General features: G+C 37.7%; 1 protein-coding gene across 1 annotated transcript in view; it reads left to right on the forward strand.

Annotated features, from left to right (window-relative positions):
- The window catches only part of LOC122400453 (nuclear receptor coactivator 2-like), a 286,464-nt gene that overhangs the window by 249,917 nt on the left and 20,372 nt on the right, over positions 1–16,175 (forward strand). The window contains exons 8-19 of the mRNA XM_043401934.1: positions 3,105–3,478; positions 4,420–4,649; positions 8,065–9,133; positions 11,140–11,262; positions 11,509–11,841; positions 12,022–12,348; positions 12,708–12,873; positions 13,144–13,319; positions 14,376–14,705; positions 14,858–14,970; positions 15,040–15,166; positions 15,779–16,052. Coding sequence (XP_043257869.1) covers positions 3,105–3,478; positions 4,420–4,649; positions 8,065–9,133; positions 11,140–11,262; positions 11,509–11,841; positions 12,022–12,348; positions 12,708–12,873; positions 13,144–13,319; positions 14,376–14,705; positions 14,858–14,970; positions 15,040–15,166; positions 15,779–16,052 — 3,642 coding nt within the window. The remainder of the gene's footprint in view (positions 1–3,104; positions 3,479–4,419; positions 4,650–8,064; positions 9,134–11,139; positions 11,263–11,508; positions 11,842–12,021; positions 12,349–12,707; positions 12,874–13,143; positions 13,320–14,375; positions 14,706–14,857; positions 14,971–15,039; positions 15,167–15,778; positions 16,053–16,175) is intronic.

Genomic DNA, 16,175 nt, shown 5'->3' on the forward strand with positions numbered 1-16,175 from the left:
GGCATGTATTTATGCGTGCGCCTTACGTGGTTTATCTCGTTTTGTTATGAACTTCGGTGGTTCTGCAAAGCAAAGATTTATCTTGTGTAATTGAAGAAGACGGTTTCAAAATTCGCGAGCGCAGCAGAAACGCGATACCCGGCGATAAAAACCGCTCCGCATCGAAAGCTTTGCTTTTCGAGACAGCGATGCGTGAAATTTCATTCAATATTTATACCAATTTTCCAAACGTACCGCGTGCAAAAAATTAGTTGCGTCGAGTCGTAACAGACGCTCGTATCGAAATTGAAACCAGTTTAGTCTATAAGTCTAAAAAGGATAAAAATGTTTATAAAATTTTAGAGATTAAGTCGAAATAATTTCAGTAACCTCTCGGATGAATTTATTGTTTCAAAATCAAAATTGAACCACTTTAAAATTATATACTACGATAAATGAAACTGAATCAAGATTATAATGTAAAATTATTACATTCTACGAGGCGTCCTCTATATTTGTTAATTAAAGCATCTTTTATCGTGTCGATTATATAAAATTCCGGTGATATTAGATTTAAGGAATCCATAAAATATCATTGATTACGAAATAGAAAAGCTACGAACCTTTGATCTTTCGTTTTCTTCTTCAAGCTGCGAATAATTTAAAATATAGCAAAGAAAAACAGAAATTAAACTATGGTAGAGGAATTGTATATTATTTGGTGATGTTAAGAAAATACTGTAACGATTACTTTGATATGCGTTCCTCTTCAAAGGTAAAAGTACAAAAATGCGGAAAGAACGTTTAAATAATTTGAGATAAATATGGCAGTTCTCTTCTTAAACTATTCAGGTAATTTTTTCATATTTTTATCACGGATAAAGAATTAAATTAATTCTTACAATATTTTAATACAAGGTTACAATATTTCTTACAAATTGAAATTCAAAATTTGTATGTTTGTGATTTTCCTATAAATTCTAGTATTTTTGTCTAATCCAGATATAATTGTCTTTAGTTGGTCTTTATATTTCTATGAAAAGTATAGTCTACTTAATATACGGAAATATTAGTTATAAAGCAGGTTAAAACTCTTGAATTTAATATAAAACTTAAAATCTAAGTGACGTACAATTCAGATTTATTTTAGCTACTAGCATGTAATATTCAAAAAAGCTTTAATTTGTATAAGAAAGTTTTTTAACACAAACTTCAACCGTCCGTCATGCTCGATGGAAGAATATATTCATAATGAAATAATATACAATTCCTCTACCAAAATGAGGGATCGAAAAGGTTTTGAAAATAATTATTTCAAACTGTTATGTAAAGGTTCTGACTAAAACCCTTTAAGAACCGAAATGATATAACAGTTATGAATGAAAATGGTTCTAATTTATGGTCACGGTTTTACAGAACCGTTATTATATCAGTTGTGAAGTTGTCCTATATCAATTATGAAATGATTTCGTTATACATATATCGGTTTAACTACATTATACATTATTAATAATTAAATTTGTTGACTGTGTAAGTGTATAAAGTGTACAAAGTAGCAGTATTAATAAAATAAATATGAATTAAAAACACTCAACGGATGCTGATTTAATACTAATATCTAAGGCAAAAATGTAAAAAAATTGATATATTTTTAAAAGCGTCATAGAATACAGAAACAATATTACATAATTGGCATAAGAACACCGTAGAATTGTTTTGACCCAATATAGAACCATTTCAGAGTCGATATAATAATTCACAGCCGACATACTATTTGAAGACGAAATGTTGGCACGCTACCCACAAGCTAAACGACGCAAGGGGCAAAGGGAACCACGAGTAGGCTCCACCTAGTCGCCACTGTTTAGGTTCTTGGATTGGTGATCGACTTACCTAATAACAACCAAGAACCTAAGAAGTGGAGGGGATTACGTGCCCCTTGCGTCGCACAGTGGGGCCATTGCATGCCAAACGCGGCAAAAAGTGGTTTTATACAAATATACCCACAATGAAATAATGATTCACTAATAGTTAATGGGACACATGGGCCATGATTTAGTGTGATTTTTTTTATCATTTGTCGATTTTTGATACGACTACATGATTTTGAAACGTTCAATCTTAAAATCATCCAAAATTATAATCATCGTTTATTGTTGCTTTGATCCTTCAAAGTAAATGATGAGTAATTGAATTAAATATACTTAGTACGTATTTAAATTACACCAAAGTACACTTTTATATCTCCAACATTTTTTAAGTTATAACTACATAATTGAAGATGTTCAGTTTTCATTTTATTTTTTAATTATGGATGCAGTGTGATTCAGTGTTCATTTTAGTTGCTTTTTGTAGAGTGAAGCCTTACCTTTTTTTTTAAAAAAAAATTAGCTGCTACTAGCTGTTACTGCGAAAAATATAAAGATGATCAACTGTTTCGGCACGTGCGAGCGTCGGTGATTGCGAGTATTGTTACGATTTTCAAAAATACATCAAAACTTGGAAACAATGCATACATTTCATTGTTTTTGCTTCAAATGCTATAAAAGCATAAAATGATCACGAATTTGGAGCATTAGCTAGTAGCAGCTAATTTTTTTTAAAAAAAAAGGTAAGGCTTCACTCTACAAAAAGCAACTAAAATGAACACTGAATCACACTGCATTTATAATTAAAAAAAAAAATAAAAACTGAACATCTTCAATTAGTTATAACTAAAAAAATGTTGGAGATATAAAAGTGTACTTTGGTGTAATTTAAATACGTACATCATTTACTTTGAAGAATCAAAGCAACAATAAATGATGATTATAATTTTGGATGATTTTAAGATTAAACGTTTCAAAATCATGGCCCATGTGTCCCATTAACTATTAGTGAATCATTATTTAATTGTGGGTATATTTGTATAAAACCACTTTTTGCCGCGTTTGGCAATGGCCCCACTGTGCGTCGTTTAGTTTGCAGGTAACGTGCCACCATCTCGTCTCCCCATAATACACAAGAATCTTTTTTATTCAAGACTATTTCCCGAACCGCTGTAACAAATCTTATATAGTTTGACGAGCGAGAAAAAGATAAAGATCTCTGTTTAATTTGAAATTAAACAATGTTATGTAATTCAGGCTGGACGAGCGAGCCACAGCCCCAAACGAAGAATCGTACCTTCAATTGCCGCTTCTTGGTGAAGCCTCCCGATGATAAAGAAGAGACTATGGAAGAGAAGCAGCAACGAGTATCGAAATATGAGTCTATGCAAATCTGTTCCGCTCTTTTGCCAAGTAATAGCGATCGTCTGGAGAGCGGTGATGTGTCCTCCGAATCCTCGGACATCGGTCCTTGCGTAATGTGCGTGGCTCGCAGAATACCCCCGAATGAGAAGCCCATTGGTTTGCCCATCGAGCAGTTTACTGTTAAGTTGGACACCACGGGGAAGATTGTCGCGGTCGATGCCAACTGGTTGTCGCTTCCTTACTCCAAGTACCTAACCAAGGTAAGGGTACGTAAGATTCCTGATGTATTCTCTTCCGAACCTTCTAGTTACTCCAGTGGTACGCACTTTTCGATATTAGGATTTGGAAGAAAGAGTCCATCAGTGGTCCAGATAATTCAGTTGACTAGACCAGTCGTCCGACAAATGAATGATCTCGGTTTGGAATATCGAGTAGCCGCTCTGAAACGTTTAGAAGCAAGATACACAATCATCTTTGCTCTTTCTGTCATTTAGAATGCTGATGTTTGCGCGCGACCGATGATAGCCATATTTGCGAAGCTGATCGCGCTGTAACCGGCAGTCATTTCTGAGTAGATATATTTGGGAAGAGTTCGTCCACGACGTGGATCGGTTAGCCTTTTCAGGGACGAAATATTGTCTTTGAAATAAATGAACATTTAAATTCCAACCACGAATCTCACGATCTTAAATCTAAACGTACTTTTAGCGATTAACAAACTAAATGCATGCTAGGGAGGTAGAGATTGTCCTTGGATGAATCAGAACTTTTTGAAAAGGTTATTTTACTATTGGTCAAGAGCTCGTATCGTATAAATCAACGAACATTATTCAGAAGCAGTATTTATAGCATCGTACACGATTCGATACATTGACTGCCACTGAGGAGCTAACAAAATTAATTTGTAAGATGTTAAAGAGAATAAATCTAGACTCTTGAATTTTAACGGGGCTGCAAAAATAAGTTTTATGACAAATTGTGGGTACGCTAGTATCCAATTGTCTGGAAATAAAGTTTTGAGAGGTTTGATGAGGCGATCAACGTGTTAATAGCTCCGTACATTTCCATATTGTTTAACTGAAACGTTAATCGATTCACATTAAAAATGGCTAAGAAATTCATATTCGATGTTGTTGCATTCTCATTTTTAGAGTAAGAAATATGATATTATACGCAAAATATACATTTGTATGAAACTTTGTTGCAGGAACTGATTGGCACTACAATAAAAGACTTGTGCCACCCTCTTGATCTCAGTAAGCTAACTGCACATTTGAACGATACGCTTCAAGTCGGTCAGAGTATCAGCGGCGTGTACCGGCTACGCGTTAGTCCTGATAAGTTCCTTAACATTCAAACAAAGTCAAAACTTTTCAAAGCAAATGTGATGAATGCACACGATACCGACTTCATTATGGCCACCAATTCCATCATTGGGTAAGTTTGAGCGGCTCTGTCCTTTCTTCCGGCATACCTTATAGTCGTAAAACTCGTTAGATTGCGCTCGACACACGTTTGACTCCGGATTAATCGTCATTTTTCTAAATTGTGAAACTTTCGATCGTATTAAAAGATTTTCGAGAAATAACTACGATTAAATCCGAGGTTCGAACGTGTTAATACACTGATTACCAAAGTGACGATTTTAAAGAATCAAATTCAGCTACAGATGTTTGTATAATATATTTTAATGATCATCCAGATTGCTGTGGTGCTCAGTGTGTTGATATTAGGTAGAAGTAGGTAAATATATTAACAATAGGATTACGAAAGGACGAGTAGGAATTGGGTAGCAGAACTTCGATTATTATGGGTTGCATCGAAATTAACGGTATTGGTAGCCACTGAAAATTAGTCGACAATGGAAACACGAACCTGCTTTTCAGTATTTAATCGTTCCCTTTAATGAGCGCCTTAGTGATCGTCGTTCTGCTGGGTAATTAAGTTAATACAGCAATGCTTGGATAACTGCGAGTCATTTTCGATTGGATAAGTGAACGATAGTCATCGCTACTACTGGGAGGAGACTCCCCTTGACACACCAAAGAAGTTCAATGTCGAGCAGAGACTATGTAATGTAATCTGATATCGAATATCGGTGAGACAGTGCATATATGTATAGTATATGATGCAAAGATGAAACTTTTTTATTTTTGTTTTTTTTTAAATGAAACTTTTACCACTGTATTTGTGAGAGTTTCCCGATTAAAATAAGACCAAACACAATATAATTTGTTTTTAACCTACTTCTAATAAAGTATAAAATCTCATTAAATACGCAAATATGATCCTGATGAAAGTTATATTGTGTCTGGTCTTATTTTAATCAGAAAAACCTCAGTTATATTAGTAAAGGTGCCGTTAACAAAAAAAAATAAAAAATAAGTTTCATGTTGCGTCGTTCTATGTTTATTTATCCTTAATTCGCTGTCCTTTTCTACGTTCGGCAAGATAGAAACTGGGAACTGAAAAGTAAACAGTCCCGTGGTTCTCGCAATTGTCCAAGATTCGCTGCATATACTTCGTATCGCTTAATTACTCTTCTATTGGAATACGTAGGCAAGGGTGACTATATCTACACGACATTCCACTTTTTGAATTTCCCGCTGCGTTGGGTTTCCGGCTAATATATTCTGTTCTCCTAATTTCTTCGCGTTTGTTCGATCGCTACTGCTTCAAGAACTATCTCGAGCTAACTCAAAGGCATCGATAAAAAATGAACACAGACGACAAAAAGAAGAAACTTGAAGAGACTAAATACGGACAAAGCGTGATATTCGAATCGTTTATTTCGATTTCTTGGCACCTAATTGGTTTGAAATTTCCGTTTCGGACGTTGTGCTGTTATTTTTTTTTAGGTTTCCGAAAACGCCCATGCATGCGTCGCGACACAGGTTTTCTTCTCGGTGTTGGAGATCTGGCCACTCTTGAAACTGAAACAATTTACCCACCGTCTCTGCGATGTCGACAATACATAGGATGCGTTCATTCGTTTATGGCTTTCTAACGCTTCGAATGCTAACAAATTACCCACGTATCGCACGCTGGTTTGATCGTGCCACGCCACACAACCTTCCGCAGTGTTTTGTTTCCACATGCACCTCGTACACTGTTCCTGGAAATGGCAAAGGTTAAGAGCGTCGCTTGGCAAGCAGCTATCGAACGTTCGGGTTCACCGATCGGTGCACGATCCTTGCCATTTTCAATCTTGATTTACGAATTTCCTGACGTTTAGAAACGCGTGTTACGAAGCAAAAGGTGATCGCAAGGTTTCGTTCCATAACTATCAAAGTCGAATTACGAAGAGAGTAGAAAGAGGAATTATTTTAATTTTCTGTCGATTCCGTCGGTTAACGAAATTACCCGTTTCCTGCTTGTTTTTGCTGATGTTTTGTCAATTATCTCCGGGAGCAGTTTCAGCAACATTGTTACATATTGTCGAAGCGTTTTGCGCTCACCTCAGGGTTTTCGCGTTAAAGCTGTAAGTACTTAGCGAAAGTAAGATTTACCGCCGTGGCAAGGTGTAGTAAGTCTCACTTACGCTTATACAACTTACATCAGGGTATCAAGGTGGCTCGATAGACGCTCAAGGCACCTCTCTCGGCGAACAGTGCACGGAATATTAAGAACATTATCTCCGTATTTCTTACAGGCTTTTATTAGTCACATGGTTTTGCATTCTTTCGATTTCGATCGCGAACAGTCGATGAAAATCAGCCGAGCACTGTTCGCCGCGATGGCGGGGCCATTCAGCGCGATACATCGCAATTAGAAATAGCATTAGGCCATTTCATAAGCCCTTGCGTATTTAAGTATATGTATTCGAACATACAAAGTCCTACCAGATCAAACCACGAGACGTCCATCGAGGCTTATGTTCAGTTTTCTCGTTCAATCTGTCGTTGAAGCGAGTACGAGTAAGATGAATAACAGTTTTTAGTTTGAAATTAACGCAAGGAAAATAATAATAGTTGTTGCTAGTGTCAGTAAATATTTATGATAGGCTTCCAAGTTGAGACTTTTTGAAAAAATTCAGTATACAGATCTTTTTACGTTATTGGAATCCAAGGAAAATGCATAAATACATATAAAATTTCCTATTTTTATTTGCAATATATTTATAGCTGAAAATGGACAATTGTTTACGTTCAATAGAATTTCATGGCAAGAATTGATTATAGCAAGTGTTAGAAGAATAGTTTTGCTCCGAATAAATTACTGAAAATATACTCACACTTTATATTTTGTTTGTACGAATCTTTAAAGAATGTGAGCATGCTTCTGTACAGTTTTCATATTGCCTTTCACTGCTGTCGTCTAGAATGCGATAAAACTATTTCTTTAATGCTAACTGTGTTGCAATTTTATCAAGATAAAAACTGTAACTTTGCTATTTCATTTTTTTTTTAATCATTTTGACCTTGTTTGATTTTTACAAACAATATCGCTGATCATGAGATCTGTTAATAATCAAAAATCAGTATCTAAATCTCGAGAGTTCAGTATTAAAAGTAGCAAAAAAGAAATTCAATCTTTACCCGCGAGGCCATTTGAAATCCATTGTGCAAAAGAAACAAACGATATTCAAGATCAACGAGAAAGAATAGAAAATGGATTTGAAACTAATCGAAGAAGATCCATAACTGAAAAAGTATGATATACAGAGCGAAAGAAGACTGGACATCCAGGAGTATCTCTGTAGATGGATATTAAAAGATAAATAAATAAATATACGCAAAGACTTGTGAAATGACCCGGTACACATAGTGATGCTTAGTGTTTATACTAAACAGAAAAGTGTTTAATGGTAACTGGCAACTACATGTGTTGTTTTGTTTCTTGTCCATGATAGGGACAATGACTTAACGCCTATCGAGGGTGGTCAGCTTTCCAACAACAAAGTGTGCTCAGGACACTCTAGTAACCGTTGTGCGAATAATAGTAATAATAATAATGGTAACAATAAGAATAACGTGGGTGGCCCGCTGATGCCCGTGGCACATCTGAACGGTCAAGTGAGCGGTATCAGTGGTCGGGGGTTGGCGGGTACGTCGTCGCACGGGGCCGCGACATCGTCGAACTCGATAGTATTTAGCGCGGCCGAGTCTTGCAACCCCCTGCCGTCGCTAAGTACCAGTAATCCGTTCAACCACTTTTCGGGGAACATGGACTTGGAATTCGAGCTCTTCCCCAGTTCCACATGGGACTTGGATAGTAGCAGCGGGTGGGCAGATAGGCCCGAATCGAGAGCGAGCGGGCCACCAAACTCACGACCACCTTCCCAGCCAGCCCCGACATCTCCGAGTCCCCAGGGAACGTTCTCCTCTAATTCGGCGGTGGCGCCTCACTGCAGTCCCCTACGCGCGTTCAGCCCGACCTCAGGCAATGCGGCTCACACCTTCAGTAATTCGTTCCCCTTCAGTCCGCTTCAGGAATCACAGACGTCCTCCTTGACGAACAGCGCCGCTAGTAGCGTTAGCGCGAACGGCGCCGCTGGATTGACGCCCAAGAGACAGGATGAAGGGAAGACCGGGTGCTCGACCACCAACCAGTCCGCTATGGAGGCCAACAACGCGAGAAACAACGCGACCTCCGTCGCTGGTGGTAACCCTGCGACCGGGCAGACCGGCGCCGCCGCGAGCGTCGTTGAAACTCAAAACAGTGTTGTGTCCACCGAATCCGGCAGGCTCAGAAACTTGTTGACCAAGGGGGCTAGTGCTAGTGAGGACAGTCAGGACAATACAAATAACGATTCCGAGAGCCAAAATAAGCATAGGATATTAAAAATCTTGTTGAACCAGCCGGACGAGGACGATTTTCATCCCGAGCATAATAATAAAGTGCGCACGAGTCCTAGCAACATGCCGAAACCGAGCATGGAGCATTCGAAATCTACGCTTGGAAATAATATGCTGTTACAGGTAAACAGGCTGATCTTTGCATGATTCACAAGGCGGTACCGGACTAAGTACCCCCATCGCTTAATCCTAGAAAGATCCAGCCAGTAGCCGTCGTTTTCAAGACCAACGAATTGCCACGTCGAGATCATCTTTTTCATACTTTTTTTTTTATTAAATAATTATCTTTGAGTCTTTTGACTCCTTGCTGTACAATTGCAAGTTTGATTCGTTATAATGTCAAGTTTCACAATAAAAAATCCGTGAGCATTGCTTGTAATTAACCCCCACAACAAGGAGGTTAAGAGTAATTGCAGTTTCGCATGTTAAGAAACAAATAATATGAATAATGTAGCTCAAAAAAATTGATTTATTTATGTACGCTACTATTGTACTTTGTCTTTTTGTTTTCAATCCGCAATACATAAGCGACAATAAATAATTCTTTAGAGATGTTTTACACGAGATAAATAGTACATTTTTAAGAATTCATAACTGGTTAACTCGACAAGTCCGTTCCTTGGTCTTTCTACGTTTAATCCAGTGTTTCTCGAACTTCACATTCCAAGCGCTTCCCCGTTAATGGCGCTGGTGTACTGTGTCTTTGCAACTTCCATAATTGCTAATAAACATGGATTTATGTTTATAATAGGAAGTAGAAACTTCCTCCAGATTATGTTATTCTATGAATTGGTAGTTTTCCAACTTGTGATACCGGAATTAGTTCTGTGTCTTTTATTAACATTTGAAATTAAATAGGCAGCGAAGCTTAAGAATGTTAAATACACACCACTAGACAATAGATATTTGCATAGTTCATTATTCATTGTGGAAATAACAATCCTCGCTGAAACGCGCTCCATTTTAAATATATGTAAAATAAAAATTACTATACTAAAGTGCTCTTTGTGAAGATCTTTACCATTATACGTATATCTTAAATCGTGTACAGAATTATAGGCTCTAATATTAAATCTAATAACTTTATAGTTATACTATAAAAAGTTATATTTACATAGCTTCCATTTACGATAATTTGATTTTTTTATATATTTTTGGTTGAGCAACGCATAAAAATAAATATGAACAAAAGTTGGGTAAATGCGCATGAGTTTTATTGAAATTGATTTAGTATTATTTAATAATAAAATAATTTCTTCAATCGAGTAAATACAAACGATAAATTCAATATAACATTTAACTCTGACATATGAATTATATGTACTATACAAAATAATGAATATGTTACAAGTACAACAGTTTGTGGATAAAATTATACAAAAAATTAGAAAAAATCAAAATTTAACGAGTTTAGTGACATTGCTTCACAGAAATTAACTTGAGTCATATTACTTTTTTTAATGTTTTCACTATTAACGACAGACAACTTTTCACCAGTTATTTTTGACAAGACTGAAATACTATGGAATACATTTTATTCATTTCATTATATAAGTTTCTTTTTTCTTTTAAGAGTTCGTGGGTACTTATTACCAAGTTTATGAACCTCAAGGGATCCGTGGACCACAGTTTGAGAAACACTGGCTCAATCGATTCCGACAGCTTTATGCCCTTTCCCTTCTTCCAGTCTTATATGCGTCTCAAAGGAATGCGATCAGCCAAAATGTCCTTCGTAATTTAATTTGTATCTTCGTGATTTTTGGGTTATTATTATTATATTTTATCAACATGTTGACGTTACATGTATCACTATATTTGTACTACGATGAACACGTAGTATATAACCATTGCATAAATTCTTGATGAGAAATCAAAACAAGGATGATACGTTGAATCATCTTAATTATGTTACAAGCATGATCGCGCCTACGTAGGGTTTGAGACAATGTACAGCTTAGCAAAGGCATACTGTCTTGTTACATTCATTTTAATTGTTGTTTCCGAGTTTTTGAAAGAAGAGAATTATTGGCTGATCGCTGTCTTCATCCTACAGTAGCGTTGTCATCAAAAACATGTAATTTCTTAGCGCTACAATGTACTAATCTGTTCTTTATGCCTCGTTTTTCAAGTTATTGAATGAGAAAAATGACGACGAAGATGAAGAGGCTCGGGCTGGTTTGAAGAAGAGAAACGAACTTTTACAACAGCTTTTGAAAGACCAAGACGACGAGAGGAAAGTACAAGAGCAACAGGTAGGCGATCATTAGCATAACACGTTCTAATTATTTGGCAAGATTCCAAGATTACTTTTAGGAATCAATAATTCTTCTTAATCACAAAAACGACCAAGGAAATAATGAACTTCTTGCTTCGGTTTGCCTTTTATCATGAAATGTATGAATATTCGTTTTCATATTTATTTTCTAAACTCATTAAGTATGAAATTATCGCGTCTTCAAAATTCAATCAATGGGTGACTTATCGAACGCGTTGAACAGTCCAAGTCACAGGCTCGAGAAGAAGATCATCTGTTGCGGAGTCTTGGATTTCGGAACACCACGCCGTCGCCGTCCCAATCGGGCGACAACGTTGGACTTGGTGGATCAACTCAGGTCGGGCAAAAGAGACCGGGCGAGGATGGCGATTTGAACATAGCTGTGAAACGGCCCATGGACGGTTCACACCAAGTCTCCTCTTCCGGTACATCCACCAATGCAACGAGCAAACTATGGGAAAAAAATAAAATGCTGGCGTCGCTGTTAGCTAAACAACCGCCACAGCCAACTACTATCCCACCAATACCTGCGTCTGTGATATCGGCAACGCCACAGGTAATCAAACGTTTAATTGGCAGCTTATACTCTTAATTTATTTCTCTCAGACCTCTCCGTACCTTCTCCTTTGTTTTATTCATTTAAACGGATTATTTCTTTCATTTACTTATCCACAGTATTGTCCAATTTTGTCACACTTATCAGATGAAATAATTCTTCGCTTTGTTTGTTATGCAGGATAAACTGCTTCGTTTAGGATTGAAATCACAACCACAACAGCAGCAGTCACAACAACAGCAGCAGCAGCAGCAACAGCAGCAGCAACAACAACAACAGCAGCAGCAGCAGCAACAGCAGCAGCAGCAGCAACAACAGCAACAACAGCAGCAGCAGCAGCAGCAGCAGCAACAACAACAACCCTGGACGGGTGGCAGCATGCAATCCGTTGGTGGTAACAACACGATTACGACAACTGCAACTTCCGCGCGTACTCCTCTCCAAAGCCAGTCGAGACAACTACCTCGTCAAACAACCAATGCCTACCTCAGTCATATGCTAAGTCAGGTAAGAGAATAATTCTTCAGTAGCTTAACACCTCTTTCTAGAAGATCGTCACTTTTCGACTATCGTTAGTAATTGTACTTGATAATTAAGATCAATTTACTACGTCACTTTTTAAATGTTTAATCTCCTTTTTTTATCAAATTATTCTCATTATAGTTGTATAGGATTGCAGTTTAGTGCCTGCAATGGTTGTAGTATATTTCGATAGTAGCCAATCTTGTACACGGTAATATATGAACGTGTTACGTGACAGTAATTCGTATTTAGATTAATTCGATATGAAACTAAAGATTGTGCGTAAGTTAAATAACATTCTGATTTTAATGGGAATCCCATTTACAATTCTTCTTCCTTTGCAGCCACAAAGATCCCAGATGAGTCAGATGGATTCAGAATTCACAAGCAGCGGGGAGTATCATCAAACAAGCACTGATCCAAGCAGTTGGGACAACCAGTCGTCGGATCCTGACCTTTCCGACATTTTGGATCAAGTGATAGAGTTCGTGCCGGATGAAGCTATTACAGGTACATAATTAACCTTTTTTCTATTCGTTTAATAATCGATTCCTGATATGTGTTTATCTTACAATTACTCCTTAGTAAATACGCTTTCCGAATATAATTCTGTACTTTCGCTGTCACAGCATAACTGCAATGCTCGCGATTTTGCTTTCTCTAACAATAGTTTCCAAGATATTTGTGAGTAATAAGTTAACACATTCATGGGGTGACAAAGGTATTACTCGTGACAGCGAAAGTAGTATCATCATGGACACAATAATTTTTATTCAATAGAGTCGTCTGCGATAGCAAATCTCCTAGACGTAATTGAAGCACCACAAAACAATGTCATGAACGAGAAAATGGCGATTAACGCGATACAGAAGTCGTTGATGTTATGCGAGACTGCCGTAAATCCAACGTCTTCCACCATAACAATTCCTGGCACGCCTCCAGCTTACTCTACCGCGGTAAGTTAACACCTTTCCACGCATTTTTATAATTATCGTATAATAATCGTAGTACAGTGAAAACTCGATAAATGTCGCTACTCCGGGTCCGGTCAGCAACACTTACGGAATAGGAGAATCGTCTTTCGAATTTGATTGTAGTTTGCCGACGCTTCGAACGTAGAAAGAGTCAGTAGCTAAAGAAGAAAGAGGGACTGAAACTCGGATTTATCGCCCCAGTTTAAATATCCGTGTCAGTGTGACCACACTACTGCACAGAAGAAAGTTTTTTATTTTTTACTTTTTGTTAATAAAAATTTCACTATCATGTTGGGGAGATTTCTCTGATTAAAATGAGGCTAAACACGATATAAATCGGTCAATATTTGGTAGCATAATATTGAATTAAATATTGTACTTGCGAGTCTTTCTCTCTTTATTTATCCTTTTTGTGCTGTCCTTTTCTATGTTCGGAAATATCAAAGAACGACGCATCGAGGTGCTGGCTACATTTATCGAACGGGAGGTAGCTATTTTCAAACGGAACGGTTCCACCGTTTCGTAAGTGATCAAAAACTGCAACACTTATGAAATAGGGGGTTTCGTTAGCTACCACTGTTCGATAAATGTACCAATCCACTGACCTTGCGAAGATACGAGTACACAATATTTAATTCAATATTATGGTAACAAATATTGGCCGATTTATATCGTGTTTAGTCTCATTTTAATTAGAAAAATCTTCCCCACATGATAGTAAAATTTTTATTAAAAAAAAGTAAAAAATAAAAAACTTTCTTCTTGTACAGTAGTGTGGTCACACTGGCAGGGACATTTAAACTAAGATGACGAAGGCAATAAAGATTTTTAAAGAAAGCCGCTACGTCTCCGGTTACACTTCGCCTCACTGGTTCAAGGGGGATCCCCCTAGTGGTGGGGATAAAAATGTATCATTTATGGAACAGCTCTTGAGGACATTTATCGAGTCTTCACTGTACATCGTTGCCACTGGTTCTGTTCAGTCTGTGACATTTATCAGCGTACATTAATTAATACTTTCGACTGATGAAATTTCAGTTGGGCACTACACCTGTAACGACGAGCCATAGTTACCAGCCACCACCGATGTATCAGCAACAGCCCAGGATAAGGTTTAACACGCAACAAGGCGTCAGGCAGGCTACCACTCAATTCACACAACAGCAACAATTACAGCTGCAACAGCAACGGACGAAATTGATACAGCAGCAACAGCAACAACAATTAAAACAGAGGCTGCTGCAGCAACAGCAGCAGCAGCAATTACTCATTCCTTCCAACGCTACAGCTACGGACCAAATTACCACTGGCATTCATAATATTGATAACCTTCTCAACAATACTGTTGCACCTAACGTGTCGTTACAGGTAAGCTGTTAAATTATTAATATAATAATACACTACGCAGTTACACTTTTGTATTTTGGTATATTGGATGTCCCACGCAATTGGGGAAAGCTATATCTCTAAAACGATTAGAGATACAGAAATAATAAACGCGTTGAATTTGTTTGTTTTAGCGGTCGAGTGTCCCAGATTCACAAGTTTCTCCAGGTTATGGGGGATCCGTCCAAATGCCTTCCGGTCACCGACTTGCTCACTCGTACTCCCATCCGTCAACGTTACCACAACAGTAAGCAGTTCGAACTAACGCTCTTAATTGCCCTTCAGCTGTTATGTAACGCGGCTCTTTTATTTCTAGCCCCATTGTAAACAATAATTTCAACAGTGGTCAACAAGTGTCTGCCGCAGCACGACTCTCACCGCATTCTCCTGCTGGTATTTTGTCGTTCTCTCATCCGCAGCCGTTGTCACCACGAGTGACGCAAGTACGTTTCAAGTGTCGTTTAATTATACAAGGTGTCCTAAATGCCTGTCGTGTAGTTTCATTTTTATTTTAAGCTTCACTTTCGTTTTCGTTCAGTCAATTGGAAGGGTGCATCAGTGGCTCTCTAAGTACTGATATTTCTGCTTAAACCTTTCGCTCATGGCGCGTTCAATTTTTCACATTGAATTTCGTATGTTTTAAAATGAAAAAGAGAATAATCTTAATTGTTATTGTGCATTTTATTAATATTTTGTTCGTGTCTACTGGCGATTGGATCGAGACCTGTTAAGATACTATTGGCACATTGACATAGGAATGGAAATGATTTAAACTTGATTAAAACATGCAACTGTCGTTTCAATATACATTAATTATATCAAGTGTTAAATTTCCATCAGAAATAAACGTGATGGTACAAAGTAATAATTATAGAAAATGAGACAATCCAAGACTTAAACACGAATTAGTATGGTACGAGAATCTACTAAACGCCCAATAAAAAGAAAAATGAAAAATCATAAGCGAAAGGACTAACGCCGTGCGCATAGTTATTGTTTATGTTTGATGATGGGAATGCCGAATTTTTTTTCATATTTTTTTTCTTTATTATAAGGGCAACTATGGTAATACCCCGAGACTGTTCAACGTTAACCAGGTGAGATCGCAACAACAGCCCACCGCGCAGCAACAGCAAAGATCGATGCCGTCACCAGGAACGCCAGCGTCTGCCCGACAGTCTCCGTTTCCGGCGGAAACCTTCCCCCCACCTACATCCCCCACAGCTAGCCAATTTCCACCTGGTCCTAATCCTGGTGCACCAAATCCTTCTGCCCAATATCGGTTGCAACGGACCACATCTACGCCATCAGCCACGACTCAGTTGCCAGGTACATTGACTTTATGCTCATAACTCTCCTTTATCGGCATCGTATCGTGAAACTTTATGTCGGGATAATTTTATGAATACTCTATACCAGCGTTTCCCAAACTGTTTTAATTATGAAACATTT

This window comes from Colletes gigas, unplaced genomic scaffold (assembly GCF_013123115.1).
Source record: "Colletes gigas isolate AHSC1104 unplaced genomic scaffold, ASM1312311v1 Colletes_gigas_Sc00018, whole genome shotgun sequence".
NCBI lineage: Eukaryota > Metazoa > Arthropoda > Insecta > Hymenoptera > Colletidae > Colletes > Colletes gigas.